Source organism: Salvelinus alpinus, chromosome 14, assembly GCF_045679555.1.
Source record: "Salvelinus alpinus chromosome 14, SLU_Salpinus.1, whole genome shotgun sequence".
NCBI lineage: Eukaryota > Metazoa > Chordata > Actinopteri > Salmoniformes > Salmonidae > Salvelinus > Salvelinus alpinus.
The window spans coordinates 27,855,925-27,879,069 of NC_092099.1; the positions used below are offsets into that span (position 1 = coordinate 27,855,925).

Genomic DNA, 23,145 nt, shown 5'->3' on the forward strand with positions numbered 1-23,145 from the left:
CAGGGGCCCCACAAGGGTGTGTGCTCAGCCCCCTCCTATACTCCCTGTTCACCCATGACTGTGTGGCCACACACGCCTCCAACTCAATCATCAAGTTTGCAGACGACACAACAGTAGTAGGCCTGATTACCAACAATGACGAGACAGCCTACAGGGAGGAGGTGAGGGCCCTGGGAGTGTGGTGCCAGAAAAATAACCTCTCACTCAACCTCTTCAAAACAAAGGAGCTGATTGTGGACTTCAGGAAAGAGCAGGGGGTGCACACCCCTATCCACATTGACAGGACCACAGTGAAGAAGGTGGAAAGCTTCAAGTTCCTCGGTGTACACATCACTGACAAACTGAAATGGTCCATCCACACAGACAGTGTTGTGAAGTAGGCGCTATTGCGCCTTCTTCAGGAGGCTGAAGAAATTTGTCTTGGCACCTAACACACCTCACAAACTTTTAGAGATGCACAATTGAGAGTATCATGTCGGGCTGTATTACAGCCTGGTATGGCAACTGCCCCACCCGCAACCGCAGGGCTCTCCAGAGGGTGGTGCTGTCTGCCCAACGCATCACCGGGGGCAAACTACCCTCCAGGACACCTACAGCACCCGATGTCACAGGAAGACCAAAACGATAATTAAGGACAACAACAACCCGAGCCACTGCCTGTTCACCCCGCTATCATCCAGAAGGCGAGTTCAGTACAGGTGCATCAAAGCTGGGACCTGAAAAAGAAACTGAAAAACAGCTTCTATCTCAAGGCCATCAGACTGTTAAATAGCCATCACTAGCACCTTAGAGGCTGCTGCCCTATATACATAGACCTGAAATCACTGGCCACTTTAATAATGGAACACTAGTCACTTTAATAATGTTTACATATTTTGCATTACTCATCTCATACGTATATACTGAATTCTATTCTATTGTACTGTATTTTAGTCTATGCCGCTCCGACATTGCTCATCCAAATATTTATATATTCTTAATTCCATTCCTTTACTTTAGATTTGTGTGTATTGTTGTGAAATTGTTAGCTATTACTTATTACTGCACTGTTAGAGCTAGAAACACAAGCATTTCGCTACACCCGCAATAACATCTGCTAAACATGTGTATGTGACCAATAACATTCGATTTGAAATGCCTCTGTGTATAAGAGAGGAATTGTGTGCAATTTATTCATATGTTCCTTTTTAATTTGTGTGTGGTTAAAATGAATTTAACATGAAATAACACTTTCAGATAGTAGGGAACCATGAGGCCCTTCTATGTATATATTGTTCTTTTCATCTTTACAATCATTTTAATGATCTTCTGATTTCATCTCTTCTGTTTGTGTTGGAAAGAGAAGGGTTAGGTTAATACTGAAGATAAAAAAATATCCCAGATTTTTCTTTTGTGATCTCTGTGTAGAAAAATCGAGCTGGCTCAACCAGCCATTGACCTTCAGAAGCTGGACAGAAGTCCTCTGCCATTCAACTGTACTACAACAGAATTTTGGAGTGACAGTGGAATTAACCAATCACATTTTGACTTGCAATAGGAAGCACAGAAAAATTGTAAAAAAGTGAGCGCAAAAGCAAATAATCAGTGGTGCAAGCTGTAGTTTTCCCATAATGCAAGTAACATTACCTAGATTCTGTTGTGGTAATGTGAAAATGGCTGCAGCCGCTGTTCTCAACTTTAAGGTGGATGTTGTTGCTCAGTTATTAGCATCACCTTTTTCAAGATTATCTTTCAAATTTCGTTTACAAACTATCATCTGGTGAGTGGCACTGTTTGTTGTTGCAGCTTGCTTGCTGTTAGCTACAGTATCTCTTGGAAAATAATGACTGTGAAATAATGACATTGTTGCATTTAAACTTTAGATCACCGGTTAGTGAGATGACCGTGATAAAATATTTTTGCAATGGGAAGTAATAGCTGGTTTGTTCATTTCATTCTGGAAATGAAATGGTTGTGCTTTTGTAAGGTTATGATTTTATGCCTACTGGAGTGAATGGGCTGCTTACTCTAACAATATTTGATGCTGTGTGTGACTGCTGTCGCCTGTCTATGTGTTTAACCAAGTGCACAAGTATTACGGTCGCTGGTCTTTCAGCACCACAAGCCTGTCACCTTTGATGTGACACTGCTGTTCTCGCTATTGGTGATAGTGGTGTTAGGCTACCAGGCTGGTTGCATTATTTTATACTGTGTGTCACATGTTGCGTCTGTGCCGGTTCTGTCTCTGTGTGCGCAGCAGCCCGAAGTGCAGACAGGCCTGTTTGATTCATTCATAATGCCATCAAAAAGCATTGTTCCTCCTTCACTAGAACTAGAATGGTCTGACTACAGAAGATATAATGTCAGGCGCATTAAGTGAAGCTATGTTTTCTTCTGTTATATTCTAGATTTTTGATACGTATTGGAAGATTTTTGGTCCCTCTGAAGGCCTAAATCCTATAGTCACGGTTCGCCACTGCTTTCAAGGTAAAACAAGAGAACCATGAGAACTGTCAATGGAATACAGGTTTTAATTCATTTCAGATCAGCCACCTAAAATCCTGGCTCCTTCAGCACTAAACTAATTACATAACTAATAATCCCTACAGGCCATGGGTAATTTCTCTCATAAAACACCTGCGGCTCATTCAAACAAATAACACTCTGACCCAAACCCTCTGGTGGAAACTAGCTCCCTGCCTTACTCCCATTCTTAATCCCTTAATCCAGGCCTGATTGCTGTAATCCTTATATTCCCTGGCATGGCTGCCTTACTGTACCTACCTTCCATGCCTTGAAGACCAAGGTGGCCCCTCCCTCCGTCATTCCCACGGTACCCGGGGGTACCCGGTCTGCCACCTACCCCTGGCATCCCCTTCTGCCCCTGGGGGCCCAGGTAGCCTAAATTGGAAGGGGGGGGGGGGTTAAAGAAGGGGTAAGGTAGAAGCAAAAAGAGGGGAATGGTCATTCAGTGAAGAAAGTCAGCCAATCCTACAGAAGCACTTGTATAAAGAACAACATTTGATATAGAGAAGTACATAACAATATTGTTACACAATATGAGGTAGTTGTGCTGCTGGATCCTCCTACCTGGAGCTCCAGGGGGTCCTTTCGGACCAGTCTCCCCTCGTACCCCCTCTGGTCCTCGGATGCCCTGAGGCCCTGGAGCACCCCTTTCTCCTGGCATCCTGAGGGGGACTGGGGCTGGGCCCTGGTTACCTGGGGCTCCCGGATAACCTGCAGGACCGGACCAGGTCACACACATTTTGTACGTGAGAAACAGGAAACTTTAATAATAGTGTAGGTGATTTTCAGGTGAATTATAATGAGGTGCAGATTGATATCAAACCGAGGGAGATGATGTCTACCTATGGGTCCAGTACTTCCTTTTGGGCCGGAAGGACCTCGGTCTCCTTGGAAACCAAACCTACCAGGAATTCCCATCATCCCTTGCTCTCCCTTCACACCTTTGGGGAAAAAACCATGGCTGTTACTAATTTTACTGTTTCAGTACAAAATAACCAGCTCAATAATCCCTCCTTGTCAAATGTGAAACAGAAAGCCATCTACGATGGATAATAAAACATAATTCTGGATTGTATTTCGGAATTCCCACTCGGGCTACTATAATTCTATGATCTGTACCTTTCTTCCCAGACACTCCACTCTGTCCTTTGTAGCCTGATGGTCCCTGATCCCCCTGCTTTCCTTTCAGACCAGAGAATCCAGGGAAGCCATAGTGGCCAGCTAAACCCTTCTCTCCATATGGAGAGGGCTCACCAGGATATCCACGGGGCCCAGGGAAACCTATGAAACAGAACAATCATTATTAGCACACCAAATACATACACCAACCAAACACATCCCACACACCATGCACACCACATCCCAGAGGATACATACTTAGTTAATTTACTGTAAATCCACGCATTCCCCACTCTACTATACCTGGCAGCCCTTTGGATCCAGGGAAGCCAGGGTCTCCTGATGGTCCAGGTGTGTCTGAGGTGCCCTGTGGTCCATGGGGGCCCTGAAACCCTGGGGGTCCCACCTGGCCCTGGTCACCTGAGTACAAGGGACAAAAAAAGAAGAGAAGGGGGAGGTCTTAGATACTTTGAAATACTAAATGTCCTCCAAACCTTGTAACAAAAAGATGCAATGTGTCTTTTGGAGCAATGACTAACCTGGTTGTCCTTGAACGCCCTTCAAACCCAGCGATCCTGGGGTCCCGACCTCTGAGTTGGGTATACCTGTCTCACCCCTCGTTCCCTTAGCACCAGGAACACCTGGGGTTCCCAAGTTATCCTGACCTGGAAGTCCAGGGATGCCCTTCTCACCCTTCAGTCCATCCAGTCCCAATATACCCTTTAGTCCAGGAAAACCTGCAGAAAGGAGCAGATCAAACACAATGATAAGGCAAAGGTGTTGTGTGTGCACACCTGTGCTTTTGTGTGTGTGTGTGTGTGTGTGTGTGTGTGTGTGTGTGTGTGTGTGTGTGTGTGTGTGTGTGTGTGTGTGTGTGTGTGTGTGTGTGTGTGTGTGTGTACCTCTCTGTCCTGGGAAGCCTGGTCGTCCATTTGTGCCTGATTCTCCGGGGACCCCAGGCCATCCCTTCGTACCCTGGTTGCCTTGAAACCCTCCTTGACCATCAGATCCTGGAGACAGCAACCACAGTCAGACACAAACAACAGGCATACACAGGCAACAGTCAGACACAGGCAATGAATGACACTCATTTAAAAAATGTGAGCAACATGGTAGGAAGTCAAGTCTCTTACCTATAGGACCTCCTGTGCCAGGCTCTCCCGGCCCCCCTTTCATGCCGTCAATACCATGGAAACCACCACCGCCCCTGTCTCCCAGATTCCCAATGTAGCCCTTCTGACCTGTAGGGAGAGACAGAGGGCATCAGGAACACTGCTACCATGTTAACACATCTCAGACAGCATCTTAGTAAAACTAGACTCCTTTTCTTCATCTGTACTGTTATCAATATGGTGGAGGCCTACCACTACCAGGTGCACTGTATTTTCTCTCACCAGTCCACAGTTCCTAATGCAAATGAAGGAAGCAAGCCTCAATGAGTGACTCACCTGGAACCCCTGGGAAACCATCCTCCCCCCTCAGTCCTGTGGATCCGGGCATGTCGATTATGGGACCCTCCTCACCTGGAGAAGAAAACAATGAGGCGTATTTCAGCCAGTGCCTTTCACTACTCAGTCTTCTATTTAAATGTTAAATAGTCCTGGGACTTTCGCTTCGAATCCAAGTGCTTAACTTCTTTGGGGTAGGGGGCAGTATTTTCACGTCCGGATGAAAAGCGTGCCCAGAGTAAACTGCCTGCTACTCAGGCCCAGATGCTAGGATATGCATATTATTAGTGGATTTGGATGGAAAACACTCTGAAGTTTCTAAAACTGTTGGAATGATGTCTGTGAGTATAAGATAACTCATATGGCAGGCAAAAACCTGAGACAAAATCCAACCAGGAAGTGGGAAATCTGAGGTTTTTAGTTTTTCAACTCTTTGCTTATCCAAGATACAGTGGAAATGGGGTCACGTTGCACTTCCTAAGGCTTCCACTAGATGTCAACAGTCTTTAGAACCTTGTTTGATGCTTCTACTGTGAAGTGGGGGCGAATGAGAGGGGATTGAGTAAGGTCTGCCATGAGCTGACCATGTGCTGACCATGCGCGTTTATGTGAGAGTTAGCTTGAGTTCCATTGCATTTCTGAAGACATAGGAATTCTCCGGTTGGAACATTATTGAAGATTTATGTTAAAAACATCCTAAAGATTGATTCTATACTTCGTGTGACATGTTTCTACGGACTGTAATATGACTTCGTCTGAACTTTTGCCTGGACCTGCCCCCGCGTCGTGAGTTTAGATTGTGTACTGAACGCGCGAACAACAAGGAGGAATTTAGACATAAATAATGAACATTATCGAACAAAACAAACATTTATTGGGGAACTGGGATTCCTGGGAGTGCATTCTGAATGAAGATCATCAAAGATAAGTGAATATTTATAATGCTATTTCTGACTTCTGTTGACTCCAACATGGCGGATATCTCTTTGGGTTGATTTGTCGTCTGAGCGCCGTACTCAAATTATTGCATGGTTTGCTTTTTCCGTAAAGTTTTTTTGAAATCTGACACAGCGGTTACATTAAGGAGAAGTGGATCTAAAATTCCATGTATAACACTTGTATTTTCATCAACATTTATGATGACTATTTCTGTAAATTGATGTGGCTCTCTGCAAAATCACCGGATGTTTTGGAACTACTGAACATAACGCGCCAATGTAAACTCAGAATTTTGGATATAAATATGAACTTTACCGAACAAAACATACATGTATTGTGTACCATGAAGTCCTATGAGTGTCATCTGATGAAGATCATCAAAGGTTAGTGATTCATTTTATCTATATTTCTGCTTTTTGTGACTCCTCTCTTTGGCTGGAAAAATGGCTGTGTTTTTCTGTGACTTGGCTCTGACCTAACATAATCGTTTGGTTTGCTTTCGTCGTAAAGCCTTTTTGAAATCGGACACTGTGGCTGGATTTACAACAAGTGTATCTTTAAAATGGTGTAAAATACATGTATGTTTGAGGAAGTTTAATTATGGGATTTCTGTTGTTTTGAATTTGGCGCACTGCAGTTTCACTGGCTGTTGACGAGGTGAGACTCTACCGTCCCACATACCCTAGAGAGGTTAACAAAGACAAGTTTAAACTGAGTTGAAACAGCTGGAAAGTGAAGTTTGGATGACTACTGGCGTCTACGGCAGTGGAGGCTGCTGAGGGGAGGACGGCTCATAATAATGGTTGGAACGGAGCGAATGGAATGTCATCAGACACGTAGAAAGCATGTGTTTGATACCATTCCACTTATTTTCCGCTACAGTAATTACCACTAGCCGTCCTCCCCAATTAAGGTGCCACCAACCTCCTGTGGTCTACGGTACTGTACTTATCAATCTGTGAGATTTGGGACAGACAGGGGCGTCATACCTTTGACACCCTTCCCTCCTGGATCTCCTGAAGATCCGTAGGCACCGGGGGTACCTTTCTCCCCCTAAGAAACAAACACAAGAAACACCACATTAGATCGGACAGAGATGTGTCTAACCTGTTTGTAGAACATGTTTAGCATGAACAATAAAGGGGGCTGGCTGCAGCAGAGATACAATGGGAACCAGACTACATGGTCTCACCCTGTGACCAGACATCCCAGGAAAGCCGCTGATTCCATTTGATCCAGTCGGACCTGGCATTCCTTTTGGCCCTGGAAGTCCCTGCGCCCCTGGGTTGCCTGGGAAACCCTTCTCATCGCTGGGGTCTCCGGGAACGCCATGGTAGCCCTCCATACCCGGAACTCCGGGAAAACCTTTAGGACCTGTAGAAGAGAAGTGGGGAAGGTGAAGAAGGGATGAGAATGAGAGGAGTGAAATTAGAAGGAGAGAAGGATGAGAGTATGTGAATAAAGAAGAGCGGGAGGGTATGAAGCCTGAATCACCTCTGGGTCCAGTAAATCCGATTTGTCCTGGTGTTCCATCTTCTCCCTTGGTCCCCTTCATGTCATTGATGATCTGACGAGGGATGTGGGGCTTCTCGCCTGGCAGGCCACTCAGACCACGTTCACCTAGGAGACAGCTGGTTTAAGTGTGAGTGTCCAACCAGATATAAGGATCTGATAAAGAGTAAGAGAAAGATAGGGAAAGAGAGTGGTAGAGCACAGAAAGACACATCATTCTAATTGACAGTTCAGTCTCACCCTTTGAACCATAGTCGCCCATGATTCCTTTCTGTCCAAATCCGCCAGGAATCCCATCCTCTCCCTTCTGTCCAGAGAAGCCCTTCAGGCCCGACTCACCGGGCATACCTCCAAACCCTGACATGCCACGAGAACCTTTGATACCTGGAACAGGAAGTGACATCACAGGTCAGGAGGAACGTCCTTACAGCAGCATGTGGCTATTATATATTTCAGCATTACTCACTGCAAAACTCCAGTGTGACATTGTATCCTCATATCAACTCTTCATCGGGAAATGACATGGAATGTGATCAGAGTATGACCATACTGTATATGACCACGAACTCTATAATTAGAACATTGGACAGAACATGACTCCACTGAGTATAGTATGTGTATAGTAAGTAACCTTTGAACCCTGGCAGGCCAGAGTGTCCTGTAGGTCCTGGCTCTCCAGGGTCACCCAGGTGTCCGGTGTTTCCCTCAGCACCCAGACCTCCAAACTCCCCTGGTGTCCCCTTTAGTCCTATTGGCCCCGGGGCGCCAGGGTCCCCCTGATCACCCCTGCCTCCGCTCAAACCTGGAAGATACAAATACACAGTGTATTAGCTGTGAGTCAAAGAGTTTCTTCCCTTTCAAAGCAAGTTAAAAAAGTTAAAAAAGAGAAGTTAGTCAGTTGTGTGTCTGACCTGGTTGTCCGAAGCTTCCTGTTGGTCCATGGACTCCAGCCTGTCCGGGTACACCTTTCCAGCCGTACTTCCCAGCAGCTCCCGGTCTTCCTTGCTCCCCCTGTAGACCTGAAGGACCCACGTCGCCCTTGAACCCAATCATCCCAGGCATGCCACCCATCCCTGAGAGAGACGGGCAGAGAGAGAAGCCATTACAATAGCTATACATTACCACTCTTGAAAAGGTGGAGACATTGTAGTTTATTGAATGTCAACTTCAGTACACTGGTACGTTATGGTAGTACCCACCTGGGTAGCCCTCGTTTCCAGGCTCTCCGCTAAAACCTTTAGGTCCCTGCTCTCCAGGAAGACCCACTTCTCCAGTTTGTCCGGTCGACGCTCCCCAGATCTCCCCGTGTGGTCCCTTTTCCCCGGACTCCCCGTCCCGACCCTGTTGGCCTGGCAGACCTTGATCTCCAGGTTTACCCTTGGTGCCGGGCTGACCCAAGTCTCCACGGGGGCCAGTGAAACCTGAGAGAGGACCAGACCATCAGAACTATCACCATCAGCTGGTAGGAGGTTAGAACCTGGACAAAGATGTAATAAGTATTAAAGCACTATAGTACTCTATAGTGTGTCCATTACAAGTGGGAGTAAACGTATCTGTGTAGAGGGAGCGGATGTTATGTGTCTGTAACTAGAGCAAAAAGACTACTATTACAGCTAAAGCAGCAACATGATTACCTGGCTGTCCAGGAGACCCTCCTATGCCTTGCTCTCCTATCTCTCCTTTGGCCCCGTCATCTCCAAGTGGACCTGTGAATCCATTTTGACCTGGGATGCCTGAAGCACAGACAAAAGAACATACAGGAAGTTAATCATAAATGTGGATCTTGACAGGAAAAGACCATGCAGGACATATGACACATTTTCTGTTTTGCATTCTAAAGCTCAAACTGAACTTAAAGGAAAAGTTACCTGGGAAACCCACTAACCCTTGGGGTCCTGGCATACCGGGTGGTCCGGGTACGGCATCACAATCGCCTGAGTAAAAATAACACACAATGGACATATTTAGATTGTATCAATAATTACTATGAGAACGGTCCTCCTTTTATAACTGCTGTTTCACTACTGTCTAATGAAGCTCTACTCCACATCTCATACTGTACATATCTGTGGAAACTTCTGTGCTTTTGCCTGCTTATTGCCTTGGTTCGACGATACTGTTTCCCAGTGTGGATTGTGGATCAGACCATAGCGATAATAAAAGAATTTATACATATTAGCCAACTAACCAAAGACAAGACTATGAAGGGAGAAACCAGTTACAGAAAAGTAGTGCACTTAACTCTTACTCTATACACAGTGAGCACGGTTACATGCACACAATAATACGATTATTGTGAATAGTCAGATTAATATAATAGTTTGATTTAAACATTTCATGCTTTGAAGAATGATTTCCCTAATAATCCTGTTTACATGGACACATCTGAAATCAGGCTACCTGATGGGACTTCAAATCAGGCTACGTGATGGGACTTCAAATCAGGCTACGTGATGGGACTTCAAATCAGGCTACGTGATGGGACTTCAAATCAGGCTACCCGATGGGACTTTGATAAATGCAGAAAATCACCAATCAAAATAAACGTTCTACCACTGCGACCATGTTATTTTTGTGAAGCATATTTGATTCTGAGTTGGGACATATACAGTTTGTATGTGAAAACTATTTCTAAGATGAATACTTTTCTATCTGAACTCACTTCACTTGCGCAAAAGAAGGAAGCTCGCACTGCTTGTGCTAGCACATGCGCAGATCATATATACCGTTGTTACTCTGATTAAGGCGATTACATGTCCTAATAATTTGAACGATTGCCTAGAAAACCAGGTGTTTTTAATCGCCGTATCCTTACATCGATTATGACCTTACGCCCATTAAGTTAAGCCAAGTAAAGTGTTTACATGACTAATGCCATACTTGGCTTACTGCCGTAATCAGTTTAATATCGAATTATTTGTGTGCATGTAAACATACTCACTGACTGTAAACAAACCCAAGACAGAAAGGCTACGGAAGCAAAGCACCAGTAGAAAAGTAGAGAAAGGTTCATGTAATGAAAATGCTGTTACTCCAGCTACCTTTGTCATTCAGTCGTCCATCTCCTCTCGGACTACAGCCAGACACTCCTTTCAATGGCAATAAGAGCGATTGGAAAGAGAGAGGGAGAAAGAAAAAGAGAAACATTCAACATAAGGGTTAGAAAAGCTCAAGCATGATCTCATACAAGCACTTTTGGGGCTGGTTTGAGTGATGCAGACAGACTGCATCAGGGCTCATCTGGAGAGCGAGATGAGCAACGATGAAGCATCATTTCAATCATGGACACAAGCAGGGATGGGCAAAAATGACAAAATACAATTACAAAATACCATAAATATTAATGTATCAAAATAAACAATATAATACTTGCGTTTTTAAATGTATTTAATTAAAATACATGTATTTTGTATTTTCAAATGCAGAAATACATTTGCAAGTAGTCGGCCCGAACAGCAACAACATTATCAGTACCGGTTACAGAAACGTTTTACTTGCTATGACTGTGATATGTTGTTGTTTATCTAACTTGGAATGCACTGACTGTAAGTCACTCTGGATAAGAGTGTCTACTAAATAACCAAAATGTAAATGTATGTGTGAATATGAACATACCAAAATGAACTGCAAATCACACTGGGTATTATGATTGGCCTTGTTTCTGGGCAGAGCTCATTACAATAATACTAAGCATGCTTCGCAATTGTTCATTTTTACATATACGTTTATATTTAGTTAATTTAGCAGACGCTCTTATCACACCATAGTGCCATCAGACTTCTGATACCAATGCAGGGTGAAAGGGGGGCCACAAAAGTGTATATATTTTTTTAAACTTTTATTTAACTAGGCAAGTCAGTTTAGAACAAATTCTTAATTACAATGACGGCCTACCCCGAACAACACTGGGCCAATTGTGCGCCGCCCTATGGGAGTACCAATCACGGCTAGATGTGATACAGCCTGGATTTGAACAAGGGACTGTAGTGACGTTTCTTGCACTGAGATGCAGTGCCTTAGACCACTGCACCACTCGGGAGCCCTAGTTCAGCCTAGTGTAATACAAATGAATCAAAATACTCAGAAGTAATTGAAATACATGAAACAGAAATACTGCCCATCTCTGGACACAAGGGTGTAAGACATTCTTGTACAGTCCCATTCATGACAAGGCCTTGGAGTCTACAACTATGGGGAAAGGGGATACCTAGTCACTTGCACGACTGAATGCAGTAAATCAGAGAGGTGCCGAGGGCTGCATTAATCGATGTCATCGGCACTTGGGGAGCACTTGTTTTTGGGGGTCAACTTGCTCAAGGGCAGAACGGAATATTTTTTTACAACTTGCCAGCTCGGGGATTCAAACCAGCGAACTTTCGGTTACTGGCCCAATGCCCTTAACCGCTAGGATACCTGCCGCCCCCTACTACAACTAGTCTTTCTGTTTCCCCCACAATTAACGGAGGAGGAGAGAGGGTAGATAGAGAAGAAAAGAATGAGAACGTTCAAGAGAGATAAAAACAGAAGTACTCAGAGTGATTGGGAAAGAGAGCGAGAGAAAGAGAGATAAAAACAGAAGTACTCAGAATGATTGGGAAAGAGAGCGAGAGAAAGAGAGATAAAAGAGGGAGAGGGTAACACACCTGGATCTCCAGCTCGACCTTCGACACCAGCGTAACCCGGCTCCCCATCATCGCCTTGTAACCCTCTGACCCCTTTAGTGGCACCTAGAACTCGTCCCGGTTCTCCCATCTGTCCAAACAACCCAGGGAGACCCGACCGGCCAGGATAACCCTTTTCTCCAGTGAGTCCCTCAGGTGCGTCCCCCTAGAACAGAGAACACAGGACATATAGCTCAGAACATATCCCTCCCTGTAATGCTAAAGATCTACACAGCTGCATTGGCTTAAACAGCTAATATTATAGACACATTATCAGGTAGAAAGTGTTTGAGGTGCTTGAACAGCAGGTTATCCATGAGAAAGTAGGTGGTGGGAAAGACAAGAATGGATCTTTAGCGGGTATTATGTTGCACTAGTAGGCCACTTACTGAAAGACCACGGTTCCCAGGGAATCCATTGATCCCACTTGGCCCAGGGAAGCCCTGCAATCCTGGGTCACCAGTCGCACCCGGATCTCCTGGGTCCCCGGCATATCCTGTAGAGTTCACACACAAACGCACTCATTTACACATACACTTGCTTCATGGTGTCTCACACTCACCACTGTATAAAGGATATACAAGTGTGTGAAAAGAAAGAATAAGAAATGCTCCACCTTTCTCTTTGGCCCAAATGAACTCGCCCTTCCTGCCCTTTGGACCCGGTTGTCCTGTGGCACCAGGGAACCCCTATGGAGGAAAGAAATACGGGGACATATAGTAGGGGAATAGGAAGCCAGTGAGAGAGAATTGGAGAGGAAAAAAACTATTAAGAGAAATGTTTAAGATGAATGTTGCCCTACTGAAAGAGATGTGTGATATTTGTTACGAGGTAGACGTTGTCAAGCTGAGGTGGTGTTAGTTGTTCTTACAGGCAGTCCGGTGACACCTTGGGGTCCTGGCTCGCCTGGCTCGCCCTGCTGACCAAACTCGCCACTCATTCCAGGGTCGCCTTGGCTACCAGCAGGGCCAGGCAGGCCCGGAGGAGAGTGGACAATGTTGCACTCACACAACCCATGATCACCTAAAACACATACACAACTCAGATCAGCTGTACTGTAAGGCATAACATGTGAGCATACAGCGCACAAACGTACATCACGGATTACATGTCTGAATAAACACACACTCTAACCTTTCAGTCCTTTTCTCCCTGCAGAGCCTGGCCGCCCTCTCGACCCAGCAAATCCCTTGTAGAAGTCCGCCCCTGCAGATATTTTGACACATACACATATTAAGAAACACATTTACAACTCACAACATTCCTTTAATATCATTCCATCATACTAAACAACCTTTTAATAAAATATCAATATGAATCTCTTTCATGTCCACACTCACATGATCCTGGTGGTCCGGGTGGGCCCCTCAACCCAGAAATGCCGTCGATACCTGGGGGTCCGGGGCTGAGAGCAGGGATACCTGGCTCTCCAGGTGGGCCCGTCTCTCCCTTTACCCCCGGTTCCCCGAACGGACCCCACAGGTACTCCACTGTTGGAGCATGAGGTATAAGGGAGATAAAACAGTGCACAACTTGTTAACAATACAATTATAATAATTGTTATTATACCATATTAATAAGTACAATAGATCTACATTGCCACATCACTGTAACTAGTGTAAAAACCTTCTAACACTACTGGCCACTGACTAGATAAGTAAGGGTTTGGTACTGACCTTGTAATTGACTATCACTCTTCCTAGCAGGAGGTCCAGCCCGGCCTGGCAGACCTTTCTCCCCCTGCAAACCCATCTCTCCCTGGGGTCCCAGCTGTCCAGGGGGGCCAACTACATCCCCACCCCAACATGGACATCAATCAGTATCAATATACCGATCAGTATTATAACAATAAAACAGTAAGCAATATATTATAACAACTCTACAAGCTAGTCTTTAATGTTCAACATCATATTCAATGAAAGGCTGACTACCTGGAGAAAGACGATACTATATATTGATAGTTGATAGATAGTTGATGCTGATAGAAAAGTGATTGATGAGTTGATTGGCTAATCATACCTCTGTTAGGTCCTCCTGAGGGACCTTCATAATAGATCAACTCCCCAGGTTCTCCGATGGCACCCTAAAAATAATCCCCTTCTGTTAAAACCTACTACATGTATATAGCTTGCATGTTCGGATTTGAAGGAAAGTTTAGAATGGACCACTGTCCAATCAAAGATCTGATAGTATCACAGTGTTTTGATGTGAGTATCAACTGTAGGATCACCTTTTGGCCATCTCTGCCCCTAAATCCTGGTTCTCCAAGGTCCCCCTAAAGGGAAAGACGGAGGCAGAGAGTTTATGAGAAAGGTGTCCAGCACCATCAAGAGCACTAAAGATACAACTGCAACATCTCTACTAGCTCACAAAGACCAACACATACTACTGACTGCAATAATATGGATATCTTGGCATTGTTGTGCCACACAAACATACCCTTAGTCCTTGCTCTCCATCCCGACCAGGGACACCCTGAAAGAACACACAAGGATATTCAACAGGTCAGTATCTCAAAAGCAACAAAGAGAAGGATTCAATAAGGTATAATAATGTATGTGTAATTTGTACAGTATAATGTTTGTGTAATACTAACCCTTTGCCCAGGCATCCCCATAATCCCAGTCTCTCCTTTGTTGTCAGCCTGATAAGTAACAGATACAATCACATTGTATTTGTCACATGCTTCATAAACAACAGCTGTAGACTAACAGTGAAATGCTTACTTACGGGCCCTTCCCAACAATGCAGAGAGACAGAAAATAGAGAAATAATAGAAAAGTAATAACATGTAATAATAAAAGTAATAGTAAATAAACAATGAGTAATGATAACTTGGCTATATACACGAGGTACCAGCACCGTGTCTATGTGCAGGGGTACGAGGTTATTGAGGTAGATATGTACATATAACTAGGAATAAAGGGACAACGGGATAGATAATAAACACTAGCAGCAGTGTATGTGATGAGACAAAAAAGTTTGTGCAAAAAGGGTCAATGCAGATAGTCCGGGGAGCTGTTTGGTTAACTATGTAACTAACTATTTAGCAGTCTTATGACTTGGGAGTAGAAGCTGTTCAGGGTCCAGTTGGTTCCAGACTTGATGCATCGGTACTGCTTGACGTGCGGTAGCAAAGAGAACAGTCTATGACTAGGGTGGCTGGAGTCCTTGACAATTTTTAGGGCCTTCCTCTGACAACGCCTGGTATAGACGTCCTGGATGGCAGGGATTTTGGCCCCAGTGATGTTCTGGGCCCTACACACTACCCTCTGTAGGGTCTGGCAGTCGGATGCCAAGCAGTTGCCATACCAAGCATTGATGCAGCCAGTCAAGATGGAACATGGTATTATAGAGACCACAGGAGAAGAGAGGTCGCTTACCTCAACTCCAGTTTCACCTTTCAACCCTTTGTCACCCTTTCTGCCCTGGAGGAGACAAAGCAGAACATTGTTAGAGTGATTCAGTTCACACACAATCAAAATATTTATTGTTATTTTTGAACATATTAAAGTGTGGAGCTGTACTGACGTAGGGTCCGGTAAGTGGGCTGGTATGCTGATGGGTGGAGTTCCCTGGGGGACCTTGCTGTCCAGCCTCACCCTGTGGTGAGAGAGGGAAGTGCAGTGAGAATCATGCAGCAGAGATGAGGACAGCATTGACAATCATAATTTTTTTGAAGTCAAACACATTAAGTGCTGGGCAGTAAAAAACTATTTGAAACATACAATTGTCCCTGCAGTCACATACCGCTTCTCCTTTGACCCCCTTCAACACTTTGGTCATGGTGCCCTGAGCAGAAAACACACCAGGTTAAAACACATCCTTATTATTGTATTTTAATCTCATACACTAGCCATGTATCTTCTATGAGAGATGAAACATAGTACAAATTAGTTGATGTGAGGACCTTACCTTTGGTCCAGGAAGGCCAGGAAACCCTAATGGGCCCTGAGTCAGGAAACAAACCAGAATAATGATTGGGTATCTATCTAGTACACAGAAGGGTGTATATGGTACAACAACACATTCATATGCACGCCCACGCACACACACACACCACTAACCTGTGGTCCTGGGAGTCCTCTGTAGCCCGACCGACCTGGGTAACCCTGAGGACCCTGAGAGAGAGAAGGGAGGATGGAGAAAGATAGAATGTCAGAGTGCAATGTAATTTTTTATATGGAGTAGCTATATATATATAGTATAATGATGCTGGCTATCTTGTACCATAACTTTAGAGTGACAGGGAAAGGCGGCGACGCCATACTTACAACAAATCCAGGATATCCGGGCTGTCCTGAATCTCCCTGTAGAAAAGACACACAGAGAGAAGAGGTTGTTTCTGTTTAGAGTACAAGAGTACATCATATTTGTGTTCTGTACAATATCATGACATGATGTACGATTCAAAATAGCCTGTACATTGATAATACTGTTGTACTGATAGCAGGTCTATCCCACAGTTCTCTAGCCCTCTTCTCTTACCCTGAACCGCTCCATGAACACACTAAGCTCCAGAGTGTCTCCCTTCTGTCCCTTTCTGCCTGCCTGACCCTGGGGGGGGGGGGAGAGAGAGAGAGAGAGAGAGAGAGAGAGAGAGAGAGAGAGAGAGAGAGAGAGAGAGAGAGAGAGAGAAAGAAAGGGGGTGGGGGTAAAATAATGAAAAGATCAAATGAAGGAGAGGGAGTTATTCAACATCTCAGACTACAAGGTGGAATCCTTGATTCTATCTCTACAAACGTCTCTGGTGACCTGTCATTCAGGGCTCGGCCCCACCTGTTTTGAACTACACCATTTTTAGCGGAGCTCAGTTTTAGCCTAGCTCAGTGCTTTCTGTGGTGGTGCGGCAGCCAGCGGAAAATACGGAGCGTAGGGGTTGGTAATGTTCTCTAGTTGCGCCGTGATTGGCTCAGTGTTCTGTCACTCATGGGGACACTACGTCACAGCCAAATCTAAGGGAGGAGCTTGAAAATTAAAGCCCCTTGGGTGCTGGCATAGAGTTACAGAGTTACAGAAGTGCCCATCCAAGAAGGGTCAAGGTCATTGGCCACAGATAAAATGACGTAAAATCACATTATATCTACAGTAGCTTTGATTGGCAAGCTAGCAGTCATCATCATGAATCAAGTCGACAATCTACTGGCAAATGCTTTTTAATCCTTGTCATGTGAAGAGAAATAATGACGAGAAATGTTAGTTAAAACGTATTGGTGCTCATCAGCCATAAACATTGCACAACAAATTGAAATTCGCAAATGTTTTGAATGGTCATCCAACTCGGAATTGCAAGTCGGGAACTCGGGCCTCGTTCTACAGCTTCGACCTGAAGATCACTGACGTCATCATGTTTTAACCTTGTTTTTTTCTGAGTTCCCAGTTGTCTTGAAAGCACCATAAATCCAGAGAATGACAGACTTTGATGACAAAGTTTGATGACAAAATGTGCCTATGAAGGACCGCCACGCCACCTTCCTGTTCAAGTGAGCACAGCACAACAAGGTGAGTCCAAAAATGTTTGCATAAACATTGCTGCTGCATAAATTATATAATATACCAGGGAGATATGTATACTGTAGCTAAGAAAGTAATACTAAGTGTATGTTGTGTAGTAAGATGTTAGTAGCCCATGTGCCTCACCCTAATAATTTGGTCCCTTTTCACTCTTAATTTCACCTACTGTTCTGACTTGGTGGTGCACATGTAGCCTATAGCCTGTTTTAGAGAAATGTAATAATCAAATATTGTAAGAGCTTTCATTGTCTGCTTATAAGCCTCCTTTATTTATCCTACGGTTCTGATTTGGTGTACAGGGAGAATACTGTAAGAACACCCCATGTTCTGAATTCTGTCGCTGTATATTAAAAAAATGATGAACAAATAGTTATATTGACTATGTCCGTCCTAGCTCGCTAAATCAAAATGACGGATTGCGTCTTATCCGCTCATCGTCCCCTTATGCCATAGCTTGTTTGTCTCAATTATCACTAGAAACCACATTTGTTTAAGCAAGTCAGCCACATCAGCTATGTTTTTTTAAATGCAGTAAATGAGGCTGAATAAACTGTCAGACAAGGCTCTGCTGATAGCCAGGTGTAGCAGTTGTAAAGTGTTGGGACTGCTGTTGGGACAGCTTTATGTAGGACCTAACAGTCTGTGGGCACAGTTTGTCACCGTTATAGTGCAATTAATGTATTGTTTAGTGTTGTGTTGTGTAGTGGCTTTGCTGGCATGCATGTAAAAAATATATATATATTGTTTGCCCACCAAGATTTACATACTAAAATCGCAACTGCTGGTGACATCACTGGGTTCATACGTACATTATACCCGGGCTGGCCATCGTAGCCTGGTTTCCCTGCCAACCCTGAATCTCCATGTGTTCCGTTGCACCCGTCTGCTCCAGGTTTCCCACGAGTCCCTGCCTGTCCTGGATGGCCCTGGAGATGATATGGAGGAGTTAATGACAGACCTTTACAACATCATTGCATGTTGTATTAAGACTACTTACAGTATTAACAAGACAACAATAGATTATTTATTGGAATGGGTGTGTCTGTTATTTATTTGTTCGGAGAAAAAAATCCCAATATAATCCCACTTACAGGAATACCGTCCGATCCAGAAAACCCTGGAACACCAGTCATCCCCTGCGGAGAAATGAAAAACACTTATACAAGTCCATACCAACACTTGATGAGTAGACACACTACTAAGCCAGAGTCTGAGATCTCTAATGAAGAATTCTCCAGTCAGTGTTCCTCACCACAGAACCCTTGGGGCCGATGAAGCCTCCTCTGCCCCGGTCGCCCTTCTCTCCTTGGACTCCTTGGACTCCTGAGTCCCCTAGGCCCCCTGGAGGCCCATGGGGTCCCTGCGGGCCAAGAGGACCAGGTTGGCCCTGAGGAGGAGAGAGACATGTTAATCAACAGAAGAAAAGAGACATGAAACACATCAAGGGATGGAGACTGATAAATATTAGTGCTGAGCGATTAGTGCTTTTTGAGGTCGGTTCAGTTTCGGTTCGTTATTAAATAATTATTTTCGGTTTCAATATAAAAAATTCAAACATGAAATGCACTATGCATTATGTGGGTTGAATGCTGTAACAACACTGAATAAAACAATTAATAAAAGTCCCATGATGGTAGTGACTGTCCATTAATGCTTATCACTTATTAACCATCATTTATTTACATTCATTTAATAAAATATTTGTTTTAGTTGATGACTTCATTACTTAATTCAAATTCATCATCTCATCTCTATAGCGCTGCTGCTTATGCTGTCTGACAAAATCACTATTTTAGTAGTTCTTCATAGTTAAATACGGCATACTCTTATGATTGCTGAATACCAACTATGAATCACTTAGATCATGTCGATCACGGGTTCTATCTTCTCTCCTCGCACAACCCGCTTCTCACCGCTTTCCTTCCATTGAAAATGAATGGGAAGCGGTGTTTCACTGAGCGGTGCCGCCCCTAGCGTACATGGGCCGTCTCCATGTCTGCGCCACACAAATTGGGCACGTTTAAGCGGGCGTGCGATGGATTATGGTCATTGTAGTTAATTACCACGTTTTCTGCACTAAACTATATAGAATATTGGCCTGTTGGAAACTACAACTTCCTACTACATTTCACAGTTCAGGCTTGATCTGATGTATCTTTACAGAAACTGCACATTGAGCTCACAGAAAAAAACCTGAACCAAATAGAATTGGCTGACGTCAGTGAATTAAATGTTTAAAAAAAAATAATAATAATAATAATAAATGTACAGATAGCTAGGGGCACACTCCAACACTCTGACATAATTTACAAATGAAGTGTGTATGTTTAGTGAGATGTTCTCTTTATGTGTGTGAATTGGACAATTTTCCTGTCCTGCTAAGCTTTGAAAATGTAACGAGTACTTTTGGGTGTCAGGGAAAATGTATGGAGTAAAAAGTACATTATATTCTTTAGGAATGTAGTAATGTAAAATGTGTCAAAGGATACCCAAAATAACTACTCAAGTAGTACTTTAAAGTATTTTTACTTAAGTATTTTACATCACTGGCACTTTTTACAATATACCGTTGTAAAAAGAACATGGAAAGGCCATTCACTCCCCTTATAGGCCGGTAACAGGGCTTTAGTGTTTAATAGAGGTGAAAGCACCACAACAATGTCAAATTATATAAAACAACTACAGCAGCTAAACATGTTGCAGTGGAGGTGAGACTCCACCCAGTGGTGGTTTATGGTTTTATTACAACAACCTACATGGAGAAACAGTTTTTCCACTCTGGGGGAACAGTAAAGAAGCAGAGAGATGGATTCCAGGCAAGGGCCAGGGTGAGGGATATTAAATTCAATTGATAGATGATAACACCAAAGATGGTGGATAAATGAAGATGTCTTACTCAGGCCGGTTACCAATGAAAAATATAGTCACAATTCCGGTCTACTTAAGGGGTGGCTCTCCCATAGACACCAATGCAATAGCAGCTGGATCTGGTCTACTTGGTTCATTGACTGTATATGAACCAGAAAAGATGAAGGAGTGGCATGTCTCACTTCCTCTTCCGTCTCTGCTAACAGCCCCCTCCAAATCAAAACCAAACATGGATTTCATGTTGTGTTCTCACTGTGTTTCACACCTGTTTGTCCTAACTAGTCAGTTGCTGTACGGGCACCAGAGACGGAAGAGGAAGTGAAACACCCCACCCGCTGTTTTTTTCCTGGTTCAATGCTGCCACAGACAGGAAGCAGACAAGAAGTAGAATGGAGTGTGTGCATGTAAACATGGACATCCATGTTTGGTTTTGATTTGGGGGGTGGGGTGGTAGCATCTAACAATTGGATTGAATTATTTCCTGGGCACCGGTCAGTGATGTAAGGGACAACCTATTAAGAAGAACTATCAACCGACTACGGATAAACACTGAGTGTACAAAACATTAAGGATGCCTGTTCTTTCCGTGACATAGATCATATACTGACCAGGTAAATCCGGTGAAAGCTATGATCCCTTATTGATGTCACTTGTTAAATCAGTGCAGACGAAGGGAAGGAGACAGATTAAAGAAGGATTTTTAGACCTTGAGACAATTGAGACATGGATTGGGTATGTGAATGGATGGCCCTGCATGGCCAGCCATGCATTCAGAGAGTGAATGGGCAAAACATTTAAGTGCTTTTGAATGGGGAATGGTAGTAGGTGACAGGTGCACCGGTTTGTGTCAAGAACTGCAACGCTCATGGGTTTTTCACGCTCAACAGTTCCCCGTGTGTATCAAGAATGGGTCACCACCCAAAGGACATCCAGGCAACTTGACACAACTGTGGGAAGCATTTTTAGTCGACATGGGCCAGCATCCCTGTGGAACGCTTTCGACACCTTGTAGAGGCCATGCCCCAACGAATTAAGGCTGTTCTGAGGGGGAGGGGGGGGGGGTTGCAACTCGATAATGTACAGTGTACATTGAGACGTAGAACACATGCTGCTACACAGTTACAGATTTGGTTGTGAGTTATCTCGAACGCATTCACTATGGAATGCAATTAGACCTTGTCCTATTAATAAAGAGGTCTATGTTTGGGCTAGCATAACTTCAGAGTGAACTGGAAACACCCAAAACCTTGGTTAAGACTTTGTAGTATCAATTTATGGCCACAAGGGTGAGACGTGTATCTTCTTGAGTTTGTAAAGTTATGCATACTGAAAAACTGCTCTCTTCTGCCATCCAGTGTTTATGTGAGAGACGATTTTACTGTGAAAGAAAACTCAAGTGTGTTCTACTCCTAGGAGCTATGCTATTTGAGAGTGACTATGTGAATGATGCATACCGTACTTTATATCTGGTAACTCTGCCTGGGAGCACGCCAAACTCTGCATATATGAGTATCTGTTCTGATCTGTGATAACCACTCAGACAAGTGCTTTCATGCAATGTACCTCTGATACAGAAACCTACTATATCTCACACACACACTTCTTTCTCTTTCACACACACACACACACACACACACACACACACACACACACACACACACACACACACACACACACACACACACACACACACACACACACACACACACACACACACACACACACTTCCTTTAATCTCTCCATCATATACACAGAGCACACAGTCAGATAAGAGGCTGACTTGGGGCAGGATGTTCTGTCTGATGCAGGGTGTTCTGTCTGATGCAGGATGTTCTGTCTGATGCACTTTGTTCTGTCTGATGCGCTGTGTTCTGTCTGATGCAGGATGTTCTGTCTGATGCACTTTGTTCTGTCTGATGCACTGTGTTCTGTCTGATGCAGGATGTTCTGTCTGATGCAGGGTGTTCTGTCTGATGCAGGGTGTTCTGTCTGATGCAGGATGTTCTGTCTGATGCAGGGTGTTCTGTCTGATGCAGGGTGTTCTGTCTGATGCAGGATGTTCTGTCTGATGCACTTTGTTCTGTCTGATGCAGGGTGTTCTGTCTGATGCACTTTGTTCTGTCTGATGCACTGTGTTCTGTCTGATGCAGGATGTTCTGTCTGATGCAGGGTGTTCTGTCTGATGCAGGGTGTTCTGTCTGATGCAGGGTGTTCTGTCTGATGCAGGATGTTCTGTCTGATGCAGGATGTTCTGTCTGATGCACTTTGTTCTGTCTGATGCAGGTTGTTCTGTCTGATGCAGGGTGTTCTGTCTGATGCAGGGTGTTCTGTCTGATCCAGGATGTTCTGTCTGATGCACTGTGTTCTGTCTGATGCAGGATGTTCTGTCTGATGCAGGGTGTTCTGTCTGATGCAGGGTGTTCTGTCTGATGCAGGATGTTCTGTCTGATGCACTGTGTTCTGTCTGATGCAGGGTGTTCTGTCTGATGCACTGTGTTCTGTCTGATGCAGGATGTTCTGTCTGATGTAGGGTGTTCTGTCTGATGTAGGGTGTTCTGTCTGATGCAGGGTGTTCTGTT

At 44.2% G+C, this 23,145-nt stretch overlaps 1 protein-coding gene across 1 annotated transcript in view; it reads right to left on the bottom strand.

The window, feature by feature from the left end:
• The window catches only part of LOC139538694 (collagen alpha-2(IV) chain-like), a 104,945-nt gene that overhangs the window by 3,612 nt on the left and 78,188 nt on the right, over positions 1 to 23,145 (bottom strand). Inside the window, exons 5-44 of the mRNA XM_071341052.1 lie at positions 18,951 to 19,085; positions 18,790 to 18,834; positions 18,508 to 18,624; positions 16,673 to 16,741; positions 16,459 to 16,494; positions 16,252 to 16,305; positions 16,100 to 16,135; positions 15,935 to 15,976; positions 15,716 to 15,787; positions 15,568 to 15,612; positions 14,781 to 14,828; positions 14,624 to 14,659; positions 14,415 to 14,459; positions 14,204 to 14,267; positions 13,861 to 13,971; positions 13,525 to 13,674; positions 13,319 to 13,390; positions 13,056 to 13,207; positions 12,801 to 12,873; positions 12,574 to 12,680; positions 12,167 to 12,350; positions 10,565 to 10,612; positions 9,392 to 9,457; positions 9,158 to 9,256; positions 8,723 to 8,944; positions 8,435 to 8,596; positions 8,155 to 8,325; positions 7,764 to 7,907; positions 7,506 to 7,631; positions 7,204 to 7,385; positions 7,001 to 7,064; positions 5,073 to 5,147; positions 4,758 to 4,865; positions 4,527 to 4,634; positions 4,164 to 4,361; positions 3,928 to 4,044; positions 3,625 to 3,786; positions 3,348 to 3,446; positions 3,070 to 3,216; positions 2,764 to 2,880 (exon numbers count right to left, since the gene is read on the bottom strand). Coding sequence (XP_071197153.1) covers positions 2,764 to 2,880; positions 3,070 to 3,216; positions 3,348 to 3,446; positions 3,625 to 3,786; positions 3,928 to 4,044; positions 4,164 to 4,361; positions 4,527 to 4,634; positions 4,758 to 4,865; positions 5,073 to 5,147; positions 7,001 to 7,064; positions 7,204 to 7,385; positions 7,506 to 7,631; positions 7,764 to 7,907; positions 8,155 to 8,325; positions 8,435 to 8,596; positions 8,723 to 8,944; positions 9,158 to 9,256; positions 9,392 to 9,457; positions 10,565 to 10,612; positions 12,167 to 12,350; positions 12,574 to 12,680; positions 12,801 to 12,873; positions 13,056 to 13,207; positions 13,319 to 13,390; positions 13,525 to 13,674; positions 13,861 to 13,971; positions 14,204 to 14,267; positions 14,415 to 14,459; positions 14,624 to 14,659; positions 14,781 to 14,828; positions 15,568 to 15,612; positions 15,716 to 15,787; positions 15,935 to 15,976; positions 16,100 to 16,135; positions 16,252 to 16,305; positions 16,459 to 16,494; positions 16,673 to 16,741; positions 18,508 to 18,624; positions 18,790 to 18,834; positions 18,951 to 19,085 — 4,108 coding nt within the window. The remainder of the gene's footprint in view (positions 1 to 2,763; positions 2,881 to 3,069; positions 3,217 to 3,347; positions 3,447 to 3,624; positions 3,787 to 3,927; positions 4,045 to 4,163; positions 4,362 to 4,526; positions 4,635 to 4,757; positions 4,866 to 5,072; positions 5,148 to 7,000; positions 7,065 to 7,203; positions 7,386 to 7,505; positions 7,632 to 7,763; positions 7,908 to 8,154; positions 8,326 to 8,434; positions 8,597 to 8,722; positions 8,945 to 9,157; positions 9,257 to 9,391; positions 9,458 to 10,564; positions 10,613 to 12,166; positions 12,351 to 12,573; positions 12,681 to 12,800; positions 12,874 to 13,055; positions 13,208 to 13,318; positions 13,391 to 13,524; positions 13,675 to 13,860; positions 13,972 to 14,203; positions 14,268 to 14,414; positions 14,460 to 14,623; positions 14,660 to 14,780; positions 14,829 to 15,567; positions 15,613 to 15,715; positions 15,788 to 15,934; positions 15,977 to 16,099; positions 16,136 to 16,251; positions 16,306 to 16,458; positions 16,495 to 16,672; positions 16,742 to 18,507; positions 18,625 to 18,789; positions 18,835 to 18,950; positions 19,086 to 23,145) is intronic.